The sequence below is a fragment of the Acomys minous genome (genome assembly GCF_964271855.1).
Source record: "Acomys minous genome assembly, contig: scaffold_52, whole genome shotgun sequence".
Taxonomy (NCBI): Eukaryota; Metazoa; Chordata; class Mammalia; order Rodentia; family Muridae; genus Acomys; species Acomys minous.
Window position 1 is genome coordinate 1 of NW_028182157.1, and position 20,763 is coordinate 20,763.

General features: G+C 36.6%; 1 protein-coding gene across 1 annotated transcript in view; it reads right to left on the reverse strand.

Annotated features, from left to right (window-relative positions):
- Nucleotides 1–2,524: 2,524 nt before the first annotated feature.
- The window catches only part of LOC311591784 (uncharacterized protein), a gene marked incomplete at its 3' end in the record, with an annotated part of 42,286 nt that continues 24,047 nt past the window's right edge, over nt 2,525–20,763 (reverse strand). Inside the window, exons 4-6 of the mRNA XM_084803424.1 lie at nt 7,331–8,548; nt 7,105–7,255; nt 2,525–2,665 (exon numbers count right to left, since the gene is read on the reverse strand). Coding sequence (XP_084659550.1) covers nt 2,525–2,665; nt 7,105–7,255; nt 7,331–8,548 — 1,510 coding nt within the window. The remainder of the gene's footprint in view (nt 2,666–7,104; nt 7,256–7,330; nt 8,549–20,763) is intronic.

Genomic DNA, 20,763 nt, shown 5'->3' on the forward strand with positions numbered 1-20,763 from the left:
AGTCTATTCAATTTGCCCTGTCTGGGAGATTTGGCTTTTTATTCGTCAAACACGGATAAGATTTTAGGCAAGGTAACACACTTTTGGGAGATGTTTGAGCCTTCTCATTTGGGAAGCAACCAGACTAACCACCAAGAGAAGAGTGGGTTGTGAATGTGAGAGTGGGAAGGGAGAAGGAAGAGGCCTGTGATCTGGTTGTAAAGTGATTAAATAAATTGATTAATGAAAAAACTCTAAAACTAACAGTAAAGACTGATAAAAATAGTCATATGTCCCCATATGCCTAAATTTGTGTGTAAGCAAATATAATTATACTATTCTATATACATTTGCGTAGTATAATACTCTAGATTCAGCTTATCCTTTTGAACACAGTTTAAACAATGCAATAGCACTTCTGTAAACAACAGAGAAAATTAGTGTACTAGTACATTTCTGAAAAAGCCAGAGGAAACCAGTGTAAAATAAAAATATGAGGTATGTTTTGTTTAAGATTTTAGAGAATTAGCCGGGTGTGGTGGTGCACGCCTTTAATCCCAGCACTCGGGAGGCAGAGGCAGGCAGATCGCTGTGAGTTCGAGGCCAGCCTAGACTACAAAGCCAATCTAGGTCAGCCAAGGCTACACAGAGAGACTTTGTCTCAAAAGACCAAAAAATAAAAATAAAAATAAAAGATTTTCGAGAATTAAGGACTTGCTGCAAAAAAAGTTGGCTCCAATCCCTAGGTGTTGCATTAATGGTACAGGTACTGCTGAATGAGGAATCCTGCCCATCTCACAGTGATTTGAGAACAATAAGAAGGCAAAGTACATGTCATAAGAAAATGCATATTTTCACACCCAAAACTTTAAGTATGGCCTAAACCATTATATGTAACAGTTTTGAAAGAAATTCTCAAACTTAAAACCAACATATGTACATGTAATTGATGGGTGTCTACAATTTACAAACAAAATTGAGTTATTTATAATCACCGTCTATAGTGATGATTTGTAATATTTCATGTAAATATTTCAGAAATGATAATATAAAAGAAGTATTGAATCTGAATTTTAGGCAATTCGTTATCTTACATAATCAAAAAAGGTAAAATGATATGGGCATGTAATGCCTTTATACATTTGAAGAATTCCTCATCATTTCCATTCATATTTTGCATTGCATCTTTTGTTAATTATTATTTGTTTACATCACATCTGGAAATCATATGTCCCCATTTCTCCATGTCCTTTCCTCTCATCTCATCTCCTGTACCTTACTAACCATCCTCTCCTTCTTCTCAGAAAAGGGGAGGCCTCACATGGATATCACCAACCTTGACATGGCAAGTCCCACAATAATAGGCTCATCTTCTCATAAGGTTAGACAAGGTATTTGAGTTAGGTGATAGGGATCCAAAGGCAGGCAATAAAATCTCCATTCTTTGCTTTTGAAGGCAAGAGGTTATTCGGACTCAAATTTATGGGAGTGTAATCACACAATTGAACTCTAATTACCTGTTGATATTGCTTGTTTAAGATGAACTTTCTTATTGGTCTATGATATCATGAATCTTTTGGTTCTAAACAGATTCTCTGAATGGATCTACCATGTGCTGTGGGTGAAATAAAATAGCCTCAAAATTAGTGTAGGTAGACTTCCTGATCTTTGTAATCTTTCTTTAGAAATGTTTCTGTGCATAAGTAATATTTAGTAAACCATCTTGCAACAGTGATTTCAAGTCTATGACAGGCTACAAATGATCCCATCTATAAAACAAAAATAATCTATGAAAATAATAATATTAACCCATACCTGATTGAAATTCAAACCTTGTATTTCAGAGAAAACAAAATTATAATAGAAATAGTACAATTCATAGTTTCCATTTTCTTCATATTTTCCAAATCTGGAGGTTTTTATCTGATTTAACAGTGAGATGTTATTCTACATTATCATTGGTCTTGACTGAGTGGATTATAATTATCTGCAGAGTGTTGGAGCAGAGTGATAGGAAGCAGGTTTGCCCACGGATCCTATTTTGTAACTGAGAGTCATGACATAGATCTGAACATCAGTGAAAACCATCATGATTTAGTCATCTATTTGTAGAGAATAACAAGAAATTGTTAGCATATCTGACTACATCCCATTTTAAATATAAATCCGAGTGCATGTCTAGAGAATAACTTTAATTAAAATAAAAGTTAGGAAAGTTGTACTGTTGTTATATGATAAAAATCATGAATATTTATTTTGCATCTAGTCCAGGAAATTAATACATCTTTGTATTTACTAATATGATTTTAGTGATATTAAATAGTACATGTAGAAATATATGCACACAGCAGGAACAGAGGCATTGAAGATGTGGTTGTCACAGTTCTTTCTCCATTCCATTATAAAAGACATGAAGATAAGTCAACATTGTTGACCTTATTTTGATGTATCTGTATGTAACTTCACCACTTTTATCATATCAATATTCACACAGTATGATTTGCATGTATAATAGAGTAATGTCACATCATATTCCAATACTGACCTCTTAATGTATGCCTTCAAAAGCACCAGACTAACAGGATGAGGAATGATCAACGCTGATGATTCATGATCTTGCAAAGAGATGAATTGCTTAAATGTGTCATCTGTACAGACTCTCTCCAAGTAGTGCACTGCTCTGCGTCTGCAGAGGCAGAAAGAGAATCAAGAAGATGAGAGCAACTCTGTTAGCTGCTGCAGACTGTTGCATTTATGCTTCTTGGAAGCCCTGAGATGGACCATCCATATGCTGGCCCAGGAATGGGTGTTAGTGTTATGGATTGTGGTCATTTCTATTCCTGTTTAATTAATAAGAAAATATGAGTGTCTGAGAATATGAATTCACCTTACTCATTACTTTTCATAAACTTCTGTTTTTACATGCTTATAATGCTTCAATTGTATTTTAATAAGGAAATTATAATATACATTTTCTATGATATTTTCAATTTTTTTCTCATTAGTATAATTTAGCTCATTTTTATGACTTACATGGAATAGCTGTCTAGAAAATAGTTCATTGTCATGAAAGAATTCAGATATAACTTTTAATAACTACAGACAGAAGTGAGAAAAGACTGTACTCTTCTGTTTTCAACACTATAAATTCTTGGGTCTAATTTATTATATATTATGGTTTTGGGAGTTATTTCACACAAGGTGACTTCTATCTTTGAAGCAAGTGCCAATAATTTGCTGAAATGTTCTAGTGTGCAGATACAGAATATATGTCGATTCAAAGCTTATCATCCATTTAAAACTCCCAAGAAAATTTAAAAGGAGAATTAATGATGAAATGGAAACAAAAAACATGTAGTACTGAGCACTTGCACTGCTGAAAAAAAAGGCTATTTTTTTCAACCTAAAATAGCCACAATTGAAAGAGTAAATTAAATGTACTTTCTAAAAATTATCTCTTCACTGAGCTTTCTGCTTATTAAAAACCCCAGGTAGCTGCCTTCCACAAGATTTCACATGTGAAATTATCTTAGCCATTGAGGACCAGAGTAAGTTCTCTCAACTTGTCACAGTGGAATTACTTGGGATTGAGAATTGTACAAGAATCGCAATTCAATGCACCGAATCATATGTCTCGTTGGACCAGCACCATCAGACTTCTCACTGACAATACTTAGAGAAATATTAATGTTTCATTCATATAACATGGGAAGCATATTACACCACTGAATGGGACTTCATGAAAACAAGATTTTTTTACATAGGAAGAAAATAATGGGACCCTGGGCAGTTTTCCTCATGTTCCTACTTTTCATATGAAAACTTCTGGTCCCCTACTTCTTCACACTCATATTTATCATGAGAACAACTGATACTGGAATACTGTGTTTTTAGTATATACTAGGTCAAAATTTCACTACTTCATAAAGCTTTACACAGCTATATCATAGTCACTAGTCCTAAAATCCCCATAGATTTCAAAGCCAGAAGGAATCCTGACCTTGTGCTACTATAATCAGAATTGCCTAATTCAAGCCCTGAAAATAAAACCACAGAAAACACACTGTGTACACCAGCAAGACAATTTTGTGTCAGTGTAGTGTTTCACCTGGAAAGGTTAGTTCTTCTTAAACAAGGTATACATCTGGTCCTGTGTTGTGCCAAGCACAAAAGTTAGCTGCCTAGCATAAGTCTACAGAGTTGTAATTCACTACCTTTGTGTATTTTAACCATAGGATGTTCTAAATCCTTCAGAGGGTGCAATGGTCTTCTGGTTGAAGTCTGTATAGGATTTCATTTTCATGGACCTGGGATACAGCTCTTTTCCAATAGGCACCATATTAATGCTCACAGACTGTACATATATAAAGATGAATAGAACTACATTTTTAGCCAGAAGTGAGGCCATGTCCACAGAATGTAAACAGAGGTAGTTCATCAGTCCTGTCACTATGCGGTTGTAAAATCCTAACCTGGAAATTGTTGAAAGAACTTCTGCTGAAATCTCTACCTTACGCTCAAGAGCAACCCACAATTCAATCAGTCTTCCTTCCTGATACTGGAGCTATTGATTCCATATAATATAAAAGACAGATAAATGAAGTAGGGCAGCTCCAGAATACAGTAGGACACCTGCTTCATCAACAAAGGCCTACTCTAAGCAAGGGGTAAAACTTTGTTGAAAATTGGTACCCAGTTGAAAATCCATCCTGTTTAGGAAACATCTGAGGAATGGATTTCTCAAACTAATGTTAAACTTCACAGGGGCAAAGAAGTCCCCCATGAAACAAACAGTTTATCTATAGACTCTAGCTTGTTTCATCAACTACCATATTGTGGGTGGTAGTTCCATATACAGGCTTCCTTCTGAGTCAAGGTTTAGGGCTTTGCAAATCAACATTTCATCACCTATGACTATGTTTTATGAGCAATTTTTATCTGTACTTGCTTTGAACAAATATCTCATATGAATTTAGGTCATTTGAGTTTGAATTTTCTTACAGAATACGTACAATTTGTACACACATATCAATATTAGGTCATCAGTCTGAATCAAAATTTTATATTGATATGTTTGAAGTTAAATGTAAACCTATCAAGATTTCTTTAATTGGATCACAAATGTGTAATTTAAAGTAAATGCAACTTGTTAATTATTAATTTTGATGATTTAACCATTAATAATCCATTCATAATATACTCAACATATTTAAATGACCTATACCACAATATCTCAGTAGTTCTTCGTATACACATTAATATAGAATTATAGAGGTAATTTTTGGTTTACATTTTGTCAACAGAATCCCTAGAGTAATCATCCATTGTGTCCCAATTACATAGGATCACACTCAGCATTGTTAAGAGGCAGGAATATTATGTATAACTAGGGATGAGGCATATTTGCCTCATCTTGGTAGCTACAGATTCTTTAGGGGAGCAATATTTTAGATCAAACTCCTATAAAGGAGAATGTGATGATGGATAATATTTCACATACTCTATTAACATAAACAAATGGACCAAAGAAAGATTTGTCCTCTTACAGCCTTAATCCCATCTTCCCACAATGGATCCAAATGGCAATGACTTTTCCTACAAAACGCACACGCTCAGGTCTTACTATACTCAATGTTTCCACTGCTCCCCAGATATTCTCTTCCTAATGCTTTTCAACAGGGATCAATTTTGTCTTTTTCTAACATGTTTTTCTTGGCATTATGAACTGTGTAATTAATGATATTAACAACAATATCCCAGCATGTAATGAATATTAATTCCAGTAATGCAGAATTAATAGAACACAGGTGTAATATATTTATTAATAATCATGACAAATAAGGGATTAGCTTCAGATTTAAAAGTATATATAGTGTATAATCCATAAAAAGCACAAAGACAACCAATAAAATAATTTTCATATATCTTACACTCACCAGTACTCTACCATATTAAACTATACAGAACATTATGCAACAGGCTTGTCTTAGCATAGATATTAGTAATATTATCCTGGCATAAATCCTTACATTTTAAAATATGATTTCTTTATTCAGTTTCACATGAATTCTATTGCACTACTAATTAATGGCATCAGATTAAAATAGTATGAAACATTTTTCTTATTTAATTTTCCAAATAATGATATGATAAAAATGTAAGGTGTATTTCTGGGTAAATCTTTCAACTCCTACAAATATTAGGATTCCTGCTATGGGTTCTCTGATAATGACTAAGATTTCACCATTGTTTAAATACTTACAAGAATTTTTCTCATTGAAAAACCATGGCTATCAACTGAACTCTGGGATAGTAATTACCTGTCAAGGTAGACTCTTATAGGAAATTTCTATGTGCTCTAAAGTTTTAGCTTGTACTAAAGTATTTGCCACATTTGTCATATTTGTAAGGTGTGTCTCCAGTTGGCATGATCTGTTGTTTTTGAAGATATGATTTCTGGGTAAAGGACATTCCATTCTTTACATTAATAAGGTATTACTTGATTATGTATTCTGTGGGGGCCTTGAAGAGTTTAGGAATTCCAAAAGTATTTCCTATATGCTTACACTTATCAGGTTGCTTTCTAGTTTGGATTCTTTGATGAACTTGGAGAGTTGAAGACAAGGTAAAACACTTGCCACAGTCTTAACATTTGTAATATATATCTCCAGTGTGGTTTCTGTAGTGAACTTGATAGCTTGATGAGTTGTTAAAGGATTTCTCACACTCATTATATTTGTAAAGTTTTTATCAGGTATGGATTCTTTGATGAACATGGAAAGTTGAGGATGAGGTAAAGAATTTTCCACATTCACTGCATTTGTAATGTTTGTTCCCAGTATGAATTCAGTGGTTAGATGAAATTATGAGTAATACGTAAAAGATTTACCACACTTATTATATTTATATGGTTTGTCTCAACTATGGGTTCTTTGATGACTTTGGAGAGATGAATATTGAGTAAAAGATTTCCCACACTCATTACAAATGTAAGGTTTTTCTCAAGTATGGATTCTTTAATGAGCTGTAAGATTTGAGGACACTGTAAATGATTTCTCATACATATTATATTTATATGGTATTTCTCCACTATGGATTCTTTGATGAACTTTGAGATTTTAATACTGGGTAAAAGATTTCCCCGACTCATTACATTCATAAGGTTTATCTTCAGTATGGATTCTTTGATGATGTTGGAGAGTTGAAGAGTGAGTAAAGAATTTCCCACAATCATTACATTTATAAGGTTTTTCTCTAGTATGGATTCTTTGATGATCTTTAAGTGTTGAGGACAGTCTGAATGATTTTTAACAGTTATTACATTTATAGAGTTTATCTCCAGTATGGATACTTTCATGGTCTCGGAGAGTTGAGTACCAGGTAAAGGATCTCCCACACTCACTATATTTGTAAGTTTTTTCTCCAGTGTGGATTCTTTGATGACGTTGGACAGTTGAGTATTGGGTAAAAGATTTCCCACACTCATTACATTTGTAAGGTTTTTCCCCAGTATGGATTCTTTGATGATCTTTAAGTGTTGAGGACAGTCTGAATGATTTTTCACAGTTATTACATTTATAGAGTTTATCTCCAGTATGGATACTTTCATGATCTTGGAGAGTTGAGTACCGGGTAAAAGATTTCCCACACTCACTACATTTGTAAGGTTTTTCTCCAGTGTGGATTCTTTGATGAACTTTGAGATTTGAGAACTGGGTAAAAGATTTCCCACACTCATTACATTCATAAGTTTTAGCTCCAGTATGGATTCTTTGATGATGTTGGAGAGTTGAAGATTGAGTAAACGATTTTCCACAATCATTACATTTATAAGGTTTTTCTCCAGTATGGATACTTTCATGATCTCGGAGAGTTGAGTACCAGGTAAAGGATCTCCCACACTCACTACATTTGTAAGGTTTTTCTCCAGTGTGGATTCTTTGATGACGTTGGACAGTTGAGTAGCGGGTAAAAGGTTTCCCACACTCATTACATTTGTAAGGTTTTTCTCCAGTATGGATTCGTTGATGACATTGGAGAGTTGAATTTTGGGTAAAGGCTTTTCCACACTCACTACATTTGTAAGGTTTTTCTCCAGTATGGATTCTTTGATGAACTTGAAGTTTTGAGGGCTTGGTAAATGATTTTCCACACAGATTACATTTATAAAATTTGCATCCAATATCTATTCTGTGTTGGCCTATAGGTTCACTACTTAATGTTTTCTTATTTTTGTGCAGAATCAAATTGTATTTCAAAACTTGTTGTGAACCTTTTCTCTGAGGAACCTCCAATTGTGAAGTTATGAATGGCAAACACTGAGGTCTCTCAGGGAAAGCCAGAGTTTCTTGATCTTTTGTTTCAGAAATGAAACACATGTATTTTTCACACAGATCATTTCCAAAATCACTTGTTTTATGAACTTTACTGTCACATAAATATTCACAGAACTTCTTTCTATCTAGCTCTGAAAGGCCATTACAACCAAATATTCTTGTTATTTCTTTCAGGAAGTAATCTTGGGTACACTCCTTTGGGAATTGCTTCTTAGTATGGTAACAAGACAAAACTGAAAGAAATGAAAGTAAATCACTACATGATATTTCAGATGCATATTAATATAATATAGATAAATACTACATAAATGGCATCAACCTGTGGATCATAGCAAAATGATATTATGCAGAACTGCAGCAATTTTTCTCTAAAGAAACAAATGTCCTGATCATAATGGATGTTAGAAGATATTTCATGAAACTATCATATATATATCTTCATTAAATATTCAGTGTATCAGATTATGTCAAACAAAATTTTTGTAACTATCACACATTAAGAAAAATCTACTCTGCACTGTGACATTCAATTTACAATATGGACACCAATTTCTAAATAAATGAAGAAATTAATGAAAGAAATGAGTAACTACAACACATATTTCAGTATTTCATCCTAATGCAAGATTAGGTCATGATTTTAAAATCAAAAAGAATATTAAAAAGAACAGAAGAAAAAAATGAAAAAATTTAAGTGTATCATGTAAAATCCATGCCCAGCACATGAAAATACAGGGTTTCAAACTTTTTACAAACCTTAAGGAATATTCACTGAGACTAATAAGATCTTTAGAAACCAAGGAATTCTTACCAAGTTAAACATCTTGATGTGCCTGAAATCAATTTTGAATCCATAGTACTATATATCTTTATTGTAAATTAAAGTAAGAAATTCCAGACCTGACATTTGAACAGTCAAACATTACTTAAAATATATTTTCTATTGAAGTGAAAATTCATTACATTTCCTTTTGCTTCTTTTGTTCCAGCATTACTCGAGTAACATTCTATTGGTCCCTACTCTCGTTTTCAAGGTGAAAAAATGTTTTACTTACAATTTGCTTCTATCTCTTTGTGTTTTTGGTTTTGGTGTGTGTGTGTGTGTGTGTGTGTGTGTGTGTGTGTGTGTGTGTGTGTGTGTTTGTGCAGATATATAGATATGTGTACTTACAAGTACATAAAATACCTCTGTGTGTGTGTTCTTCTTTTTTATGATTGTATATTTTTTAACATATGAAAACTATTCTTTCAAAAATCCATACTGCAGATGAAATGTATTTGGAAACTCATTTTCATTTCCATATCACTCATTTGTTTGGTATAGTTATTTGGAGGATAGGATAAATAGAGGTAATATAATGTGAGAAATGGGGAAGAGTTTCCCCACCGGAAGGAAACAAAAGATAAATATAAAAGAAGAAGAAATATTTTTGACAAATATTTCAAAGGTAGCACTCCAAGATGTTGCTCTAAGGCATGCATAATGTGTCAGTAGCAGAGATGGAGAGAGTGTGGACCAAGTGCGTAACCAAGTTGTAGACTCTAAAACAGCAATGCCTGTATTTCCTAGGTATGAGGAGGTATCCTAAGAGCTATTGACACATCAAGCAGGCCACATATGGCTGATACCCAGGTTCAAGAGTCACACTGTCCCAGGTTTTAGTCACCTAGTACCTTCCAGCCTACCTAAACCTGGGTTCTAGAGGTTCATGGCTACAGCTAATGACCTCCGCAAAAAAAGCTTCTGGAAACCAGGGACATGGTTTGAGCCTCTGGCCTGCAGTTCTACTTGTCTTAATGTTAATAACTGCTGGAAAATAGGAGTAGACAGGGCCTCATTCTACAAATGAGGACTCCAGCAGGCATGGAATCTGAGAACCAGGAGCTCAGTGAGTGCAGAGTAAGCAATGTCGCATGTTCCCTAGAGAAACTAGGGGATCCAAGGTGCTAACAGAAACAGTTCTATGCTCTGACCTTCTGGATAGTCCTGGAATCCTGAAAACAGACCTATCAGCCTATTTTTCACACTGTTAATAGCCACCTTGAAGAGACCTGCCAGATCTAAGGAACACATATCAGACATCCATATCCCAATCATCTCACTATAGGTCCAACTGGGACACAGCCTGATGTGAAAAGATACAGGCTACTTGAGTAGATCCAGAACCTAGCATATGACCAATGGCTCCTCCTGCATGCTCTAGAAGTCCAGAGATCTCCAGGAACAACCAGCCAAAGCAAGGAGCAAGCAGATGGCTAAAGGGCAGTATAAAAGGGCAATATGGCACCAACACAATCCAACTACCTTAATACAATATGCCCTCAACATACAAACACAGCTGACACTCAGGAAAATGGCCTTAAATATATGCTTATGAATATAATAGAGTATTTAATATATATATATAAATGCCGCCAAGAAATATAGGAAAATTTGTTCAAAAAGGTGAAGGAAGCAAGCAGGAGTGGCCATTCTAATAACTAATAAAAGAGAGTTTCAATGAAAAATAATCAAAAGAGATGAGAAGAATGGAAAATAAACAGAGGATTAATGAAAGGGATGTCATGAATCAAATGGACCAAAGAGATATCTATAGAACTTTCCACTAAACCACAACAGAATATACTTTTTTCTCAGTACCACATGGAACATTCTACAATATACAACCATATAGTTGGTCACAAAGCAGTCCTCAACATATACAAGAAAATGCATTAACATCTTTTATTTTAGCAGATCACCATGAATAAAAGCTGGACTTTGTCAACAGACATAACAAAATCTTATACACACATGGAACATCCCAGTACTCAGTGAAGAAACAAAAAAAGAAATAAGACTTCCTAAAATGTAGTGAAAATATTACACAAATAAAACAATGCTAAAAGAAAAGTTCCTAGCATTCAGTACCCTCATAAAGAAATTGTAGAGCTCTCATATTGGAAACTTACCAGTTCATGTGAATGCTCTAGAGAAGCAAACACAATCAAGAGAAATGGCTTGCAGGAAGTGACATCAGGGCTGAAATCAGTAAGTTAGTTATAAACAAAGAATAGTACAAAGAATTAATGAAACTAGAGCTGGTTCATGGAGGAAATAAAAAAAATGGATAATCCCTTAGACAATATCCAAATCATCAAAGTCAAAAATGAAAAGGGAGAAATAACAATAGATACTTAGGAAATCCAAAAAATCACTAGGTCTTATGTCAGAAAACTGTACTTCAAAAAACTGGAAAAATCTAAACAAAATCGACCATTTTCTTGATAGATTTCAAATACCAAATTTATATCAGAAATAAGTAATCAATTTAAATAGTCCTATAATCCCTAAGGAAACAGAAGCAATTGTGAAAATTTCTCATCTGAAAAGGAGAGGTCCTGATGGTTTCAGCGCAGAATTATATCAGACTTTCAAAGAACTAATAATAAAACTCCTGAAACTATTGCATAAAATATAAACAGAATGAATTTTGGAAAAACAAACAAATGACAAAGGGGCAATATACAAAATATATAAAGAACTAAAAAAATCAAATACCGTCAAACTAATTAATCCAACTAAAATTCGGGTACACAGAAGAAATGATAATTCTCATCGGAGGAATATTTAATGTCTGAGAATCACATAAAGAAATGCTCAACACCTATAATAATCAGGGAAATGCAAATGATTTTAAGATTCTATCTTACACCCAGCAGATTGATGAAAATTGAAACCTCAAGTGGTAGCACATGTTGGCAAGGATGTGAAGAAAGTGGAACATTCTTGCATTGTGGGTAAAAGTGCATCTTGTATGACATCTTTGAAAATCAATACGGTGCTATCTCAGAATATTGGGAATACCTCTACCTCACAACCCAGCTGTACAAATTCTGAGCATATAGTCTAAGTGTGATCCACTGTACATCAAAGAGATTTGCTTAACTGTGTTAACATGAGATTTAGTTCTAAGAGACAGAGACAGGAAACAATGTAGAGGCCACTCAACAAAAAATGGATAAAGAAACTGTGGTACAATGAGATCATGGGTTACTACTTATCTATTATAAACAAGCACACCATAAAATTTGTAGTTAGAGGCATGGAAGTATAAAAGATCATCCATAACGAGGTAATCCAGAAACAGAAAGATGCACATGCTATGTACGCACTTGTATGTGAAATTTAAAACAATAGTACAGGATAACCATTGGCCCAAAGAAGATAAGAACAAGGAGAACCAAAAGACATGGTTGCTTAAATATCAAACTAACTGAGATATACTAGAGACCATAGAAGACATTGCAAAGAATGAACAGTGTAGGAGAATGAATGCTAAAAAAACATGAGGGTGGAGATTAGAGCTGGTGAGAGTTGGGGAAGTAGGACAGAAGGTTTGTAAGGAAAAGAAAAGTCATATGGGGAGGCATTTCTGTGACAAGCTGAAGGCCTAAGACAGGGTATGCTTCTGGGAGTGTATGGAGGTGTTACTTGCTGCAACTTGTAGTAGAAGTCATGGAAATGCAAGAGGCTGAGCACTAACTAGACAGGTCTCCTAATGGAGGGAGGGAAACACCAACCCATCCACAAAAGTTTTGACCTAAAAGTTACCCAGAGATAAAGATAGAGCAGAGGGTGAGGAAATGTCCAACCTATGCCTGTCATGACCTGCAACCCATCCCATAAGAGAGAACCAACCCTGACACTATTGTTACTCTATTATGCTTGCAGGTGGGACCCTAGCATTGCTGTCCTCTGAGAGGCTCCACCCAGCAGCAGATCAAAACAGATGCTACAATTCACAGTGAAGCATTGTGTAAGGCACAACGAGTCTTGTGGAAGAGACAGTTGGAAGGCTAGAAAGATGTGGAAGGGACAGGGGCGTCAGAAGGAGACCACCGGAGCCACCTAACTGGGCCCAGTGTGGATTGTAGAGACTGAGGCATCAACCAAATAATATGCATGGACTGGGCCTATGGCCAGTACACAGATAGAGCCACAGGACATCTCATATTTCATTGGGATCCCCCAATAAAGTGACTGAGAAATATTTCTCACATGGAATTTTTTGCTTAAATTTCAATCATTTCCCAAAGACAGGCTACAAAGGAAGAGGATGGGCTCAGTACTCCTGTGACTTGATATGCTGGGGTGGGTTGTTGCTCTTGTCTACCATTTTCTGAGGAGTAGGGAAGAGAGATGGGGGAAGAGAGAAGGAAAGTGGAACCAGGTGGAAAGGGAGCTAATTTTAGGGTGTAAACCAAGCAAACAAACAAACTAATAAATAAATTATTAATTAATAAATAAAGGTCATATAGGTATAGCCCCATGAAAGCATTATTTTATATTTACACATATTATACAAATATATATATATATATATATATATATATATCATACATTATACATGTAGGGCATGTGTGTTTGTGTGTGTGTATGTGTGTGTGTGTGTATTATCACTAAGGATGACAGTGTTGTTCAAAAGAACCACAGACCAACAAAAACCTGAGTATAGAAGCAACAAATATCCTGTCAAATTTTATATATAAAATCATCATCACAAAGAATTAAGGATATTTTGACCTTCTCTATCCTGTGTTTATTCTACAAAAGTCATCGTAATATTTTTTCTCTAGATATGATTTCTACAAGTATATTTAAGAGGTAATGAAGATATGGACATCCTTCTATATTTCCTGATTTTAATGGATTTAGTTTGATTTTCTCTCCATACACCACAATGTTACTGTCTCAATGCTTGTGGTAAACCTCTTTAGGGTATAGAAATATAATGTAATGATGATGCATTTTGTCAAAGACATTTAACATTATCATAAGCTAGTTACGTGGCAGTCTGCTTATACTTTATTATTATTATTATTATTATTATTATTATTATTATTATTATTATTATTATCTTTTTATGTATCTTATTAAATTTTAAAAATAGAGTACTGACAATTTTTGCTGCAATTTTCATAAAGAATACTTTTACAAACATTTTTGTTTAGTTTTATAGCAACCTTATAGTGGATTCTTAAAGGTAAAAACTGGTAAAGTTCCATGAATTTCTACCTGAAGAAAACTTGAAGAATCCTGGGATTAGTTCTAGCGTGATAGTATGCTACATTCTGCCCTGAACCCATCTGGGCAAACAATCAGTGTAAATGAGGAACGTCAAAGAACAAACATTACATATTTTCTTTTGTGTGGTATGTTAGCTTTCAAGACTTGGATATTTTACTTAGAGTATCTATGGTCAGGTAGCTATTTAGGCACTAAATACACTTTTTATTGTTTTTCAAATAAGAAAACAATAAAGATAGTGTCATAAAGAAAAAATAATATCAGGAGATGGGGCACAAAATAGAACATAATTTTAGAGATCAAGAACACACTACTAAGATACAAGATGGCGGCGAGCAGTGTGGACCGTGTTTGAAAGCTCCAGCAAACAATTCACGGAATTGCACAGATTTCTGAGCCAGGAACACCAAGGTCCCCACACCACGGCAGCCGAAGTGCTCCACGGTTCGGAGGGACCAGGGTGTGGAGGACCTGCCTGCCCCTGCACACGGGAGGAGCGAGGACTTTCTTGGATCAGAGTAGCGGCGGTGGGGACAACAGTGCCACCAGCGGCACCAGCAGCGCCAGCAACTCCAGTGGTGCCGGCGGCGGTGGCTGAGGTTGGCAGCTCAGGGCCTTCCAGTGGAGGAGATTAGTGTGGTGGACGGTGGGAGTTGCTGCAGGAGAGGGGACTCTGGACAGGATTTGGGTCACGTGGTGCCTTGAGACCCAGGCTGGATTCAGCGGACAGTTCAGCCCCAGAGTCCTGGGTTTGCTCAGTGAGCTATGCCATGGAGAGGCTGGCTCGGCTTGGCGGGCAATTCTGCCCAAGGTGCAGCTCCCCTGCTGTGACACAGGCTGGGCAGAGTGCCCGCTTCCACCCTGGGCTCGGGCTCAGTGAAGCCACAGTTTTCCTGCTGTGACGCGAGCTGGGCAGAGTGCTCAGTTATACTCTGGGTGCTTGCTCAGCGCAGCCACGGTTTTCCTGCTGCGACGCAAGCTGGGCGGATCGCTCGCTTCTACCCTGGGTGCTTGCTCAGCGCAGACGCAGTTTTCCTGCTGGGACGTGGGCTGGGCAGAGCACTCACTTCTACCCTGGGTGCTTGCTCGGCACAGTCGCGGTTTCCCTGCTGTGACGCAAGCTGGGCGGAGCGCTCACTTCCACCAGGTGCTTGCTCAGCGCTGTTGCAGTTTTCCTGCTGTGACACAGGCTGGGTGGAGCACTCACTTCCACCCTGGGTGCTTGCTCAGTGCAGTCACAGTTCTCCTGCTGTGGCAGATAGTTCAGGCACTGAGAAACTAGCTGAGCTCGAAGCGTGGTTTGGGCCCAGTATCCCTGGCTGGACATGGCAGGGGACCCAAAAGGTAGTGGATACCTTGGCCTGACCCAACGATCATTCAGGGACCCAGAACGATTGCAGGACCCACAGCAAAGGGGAGCTGAGGATCACTGGCTGTGAGAGATCAAAACTACAGTGATAACCTCCTGCCATCCACACCAGTGAATTATCAGGGCTTCCAGCCTACGGAAATCATGAGAAAACAATTGAATCTATCATTAGACTCCCTCCACTCAACTCTGGAAGTTATGCAACAAAAACAGAGACAGCAAGATGTCTAAGGGACAGCATAAAAGCATACGCAAAAAAACCCAAAACAACATGGCATCTCCAGATCCCAGCTATCCCAAAGAAAACAATCCAGAGAACTCAAATACAACGGAAACACAAGAAAATGACCTCAAATCCTTGGTAATGAGGATGATAATGGAGGAAACAAATAAAATTCGAAATCAGATGCAGGAAGACGCAGCGAAGCAGGTGCGAGACATAAAAGAAGCACATAGAGTGGAACTGGAAAATTTTCAGGAAAATATAAACAACCAGATGAAAGAAATTAAAAAATCTGTTCAAGATATGAAGATGAAAATGGATTCAATGATAAACACACAGACAGAAAAAAAATGAGAATGTGAGGCCTCAGAGAAGAAGACGAATGACACAGTGCTGAGCTTTTCTAACAGAATCCAAGAGATGGAAGAACAAATCTCAAGTCTAGAAGATACAATAACAGATCTTGAAGCAACCATTAAAGAAAATGCCAAATCTGGAAAACTCCTGACACAAAACATCCAAGAAATTAAGGACACCATGAAAAGAAGAAATCTGAGGATAATAGGCATTGAGGAAAGAGAAGATATCAGACTCCAAGGCCCAGAAACTCTTCTCAACAAAATCATAGAAGAAAATTTCCCCAATCTAAAAAAAGAGATGCCTATAAACATACAAGAGGCATACAGAACACCAAATAGAATTGACCAGAAAAGAAAAACTGCCCGTCACATAATAATCAAAACACAAAACATACAGAACAAAGAAAAAATATTAAAAGCTGCAAGGGAAAAGGGCTAAATAACATTTAATGGCAAACCTATCAGAATTACACCCGACTTCTCAGCAGAGACCATCAAAGCCAGAAGGGCCTGGACAGAGATCCTTCAAACCCTAAGAGACCACAGATGCCAGGCCAGACTACTTTACCCAGCAAAACTATCAATAACCATTGATGGAGAAAACAAAATATTCCATGAGAAAACCAAATTCAAACAGTACCTATCCACAAATCCAGCTTTACAGAAGGTACTAGAAGGAAAACTCCATCCCAAAGGGTCAAGCTACAACCAAAACTACTCAGGAAATAGATAACTATACCATGGCAAAAACACAACTACACAAATGCTCGAGGGGAACCAACATCAAAATTAAGACACTTATTAGTAAGTGGCCATTAATATCTCCCAACATCAATGGTCTCAATTCTCCAATAAAAAGACACAGACTAACTGAATGGGTGCATAAACAGGATCCAACCTTCTTCTGCATTCAAGAAACACATCTCACCCATAATGATGGGCATTACCTCAGGATAAAAGGTTGGAAAAAAAATATTCCAAGCAAATGGTCACAAGAAGCAAGCAGGCGTAGCCATTTTAATATCGAATAAAATAGACTTTCAACCAAGATTAATCAAAAGGGATGAGGATGGACACTTCATACTCATCAAAGGTAATGTCAACCAAGATGACATCACAATTCTGAACATCTATGCTCCCAATACAAGGGCACCCACATTTGTAAAAGATCTGCTAAAAAGGCTTAAACCACACATCGATCCCCACACAAAAATAGTGGGAGACTTCAACACCCCACTCTCACTGAAGGACAAGTCATCAAAACAGAAACTAAGCCAAGAAATAACATCATTAACCAATGCCATGGGTCAAATGGATCTAACAGATATCTATAGAACCTTTCACCCAAACAAGAAAGAATATACCTGCACCCCATGGAACCTTCTCCAAAATTGATCACATTGTAGTTCACAAAGAAAGCCTCAACAGATACAAGAGGATTGAAATAATACCTTGTATTCTATCAGATCATCATCGGCTTAGTCTGCAATTCAACAGCAACAGGAATAACAAAAAGCCTACACGTATGTGGAAACTAAACAACTCTCTGCTAAATGACACCTGGGTCAGGGAAGAAATAAAGAAAGAAATCAAGGAGTTTCTGAAATTCAATGAAAATGAAGGAACAACATACCCAAATTTGTGTGATACGTTGAAAGCAGTGCTAAGAGGAAAATTTATAGCACAAAGTGCCTTTAAAAAGAAATTGGAAGCATCGCACATAAACACCTTAACGACCCAACTGGAAGCCCTAGAAAAAAAAGAAGCAGAAACACCCAAAAGGAGTAGACTTCTGGAAATAATCAAACTCAGGGGTGAAATTAACAAAATAGAAACTAAGAAAACAGTCCAAAGAATCAAGAAAACCAAGAGCTGGTTCTTTGAGAAAGTCAACAAGATAGACAGACCATTAGCCAAACTAACTAAAAGGCAGAGAGACAGTATTGAAATCAATAAAATCAGAAATGAAAAGGGTGACATAACAACCGACACTGAAGAAATATGAAGAATCATAAGATCCTATTTTGAAGGCATATATGCCACAAAATTTGAAAATCTAAGGGAAATGGACGATTTTCTTGATCAATTTCACTTGCCAAAGTTGAGTGAAGAACAGATAAACAAGCTAAATAGTCCCATTTCCCCTACAGAAATTGAAGTAATATTGATAGTCTCCCAACCAAAAAAAAGCCCACGCCAGATGGCTTCAGTGCAGAATTCTACCAGACTTTCAAGGGCGAGCTAATACCGATACTCTTCAAGCTACTCCAAAAGATAGAAGGGATGGAACATTACCAAATTCATTCTATGAGGCCATAGTCTCATTGATACCTAAACCTCACAAACTCTCAACAAAGAAAGAGAATTTCAGACCAATTTCTCTGATGAACATCGATGCAAAAATACTAAATAAAATACTTGTAAAACGAATACAAGAGCACATCAAAGATATCATTCATCATGACCAAGTTGGCTTCATTCCAGGCATGCAGGGATGGTTTAATATACGGAAATCCATCAATGTAATGCACCACATAAACAAACTGAAAATAAAAAACCACATGATCATCTCTGGATGCAGAGAAAGCATTTGATAAAATCCAACACCCATTCATGTTTAAAGTTTTAGAGAGATCAGGAATACAAGGCACTTTCCTCAACATAATAAAGGCTATATATAGGAAGCCAATAGCCAAAATCAAAGTAAAAGGTGAGATACTCAAGGAAATTTCTCTAAAATCAGGAACAAGGCAAGGCTGCCCACTCTCTCCATATCTCTTCAATATAGTACTCGAAGTTCTAGCCAGAGCAATAAGACAACATAAGGAGATCAAGGGTATTCAAATGAGAAAGGAATAAGTCAAATTATCCCTATTTGCAGATGATACGATAGTCTAAATAAATGACCCTCAAAGTTCCACCAGAGAACTCCTACAGCTGATAAACACCTTCAGCAAATTGGCTGGATACAAAATTAACTCAAAAAAGTCCGTAGCCTTCCTATACACAAATGACAAGCTTGCAGAGGAAGAAATTAGGAAAACTACACCCTTCACATTAGCCACAAGCAATATAAAGTACTTAGGAGTTACTCTAACTAAGCAAGTGAAGGGCTTGTTTGAAAAAAAATTCAAAACTCTAAAGAAAGAGATTGAAGATGACATGAGAAGATAGAAGGATCTTCCTTGCTCAGGGATCGGGAGAATTAACATAGTAAAAATGGCCATCCTACCAAAAGCAATCTACAGATTCAATGCAATCCCTATGAAAATACCTACACAATTTTTTAAAGACATTGAAAGTTCAATTCTGAACTTCATATGGAAAAACAAAAAACCCAGAATAGCTAAAACAATCTTGTACAATAAAAGGTGCTCTGGAGGAGTCTCCATACCTGATCTCAAACTGTACTATAAAGCAATAGTAATTAAAACAGCATGGTACTGGCACAGCAACAGGCTGGTTGATCAGTGGAATCGAATCGAAGACCCAGATATGAATCCACACACATATCGTCATTTGATTTTCTACAAAGAAGCCAAATCCATTCGATGGAAAAGGGATAGCATCTTCAACAAATGGTGCTAGTCTAACTGGATGTCTATGTGTAAAAAAATGCAACTGGACCTATATTTGTCACCTTGTACAAAACTCAAATCCAAGTGGATTAAACACCTCAACATAAAACCAGAGACACTACGTCACTTAGAAGAAAAAATGGGAAAGAGCCTGGAACATATTGGCACAGGAGACAACTTCCTGAACAGAATACCAACAGCCCAGGCATTAATGTCAACAATTAATAAATGGGACCTCATGAGGCTGAGAAGCTTCTGTAAGGCAGGAGACACTGTCAAGAGAACAATGCGACAGCCTACAGATTGAAAAAAGATCTTCACCAACCCTACATCTGACAAAGGTATAATATCCAAAATATATAAAGAACTCAAGAATTTAAACACCACCAAACCAAATAACCCAATTGAGAAATGGGGCATGGAACTAAACAGAGAATTCACAACAGAGGAATATCAAATGGCTGAGAAACACTTAAAGAAATGCTCAACCTCCTTAATCATCAGGGAAATGCAAATCAAAACAACTCTGAGATTCCATCTTACACCCATCAGAATGGCTAAGATCAAAAATTCAAGCGACACCACATGCTGGCGAGGATGTGGGGAGAGAGGAACACTCCTTCATTGCTGGTGGGAATGCAAACTAGTACAACCACTTTGGAAATCTATCTGGTGCTATCTCAGAAAAATGGGAATAGGCCTCCTCAAGACAAAGCTATTCCACTCCTTGGAATATACCCAGAAGATGCTCCAGCGCACAGCAAGAAAATTTGCTCAACCATGTTCATAGCAGCCTTATTCATAAGAGCCAGAACATGGAAACAGCCTAAGTGTCCCTCAATAGAAGAA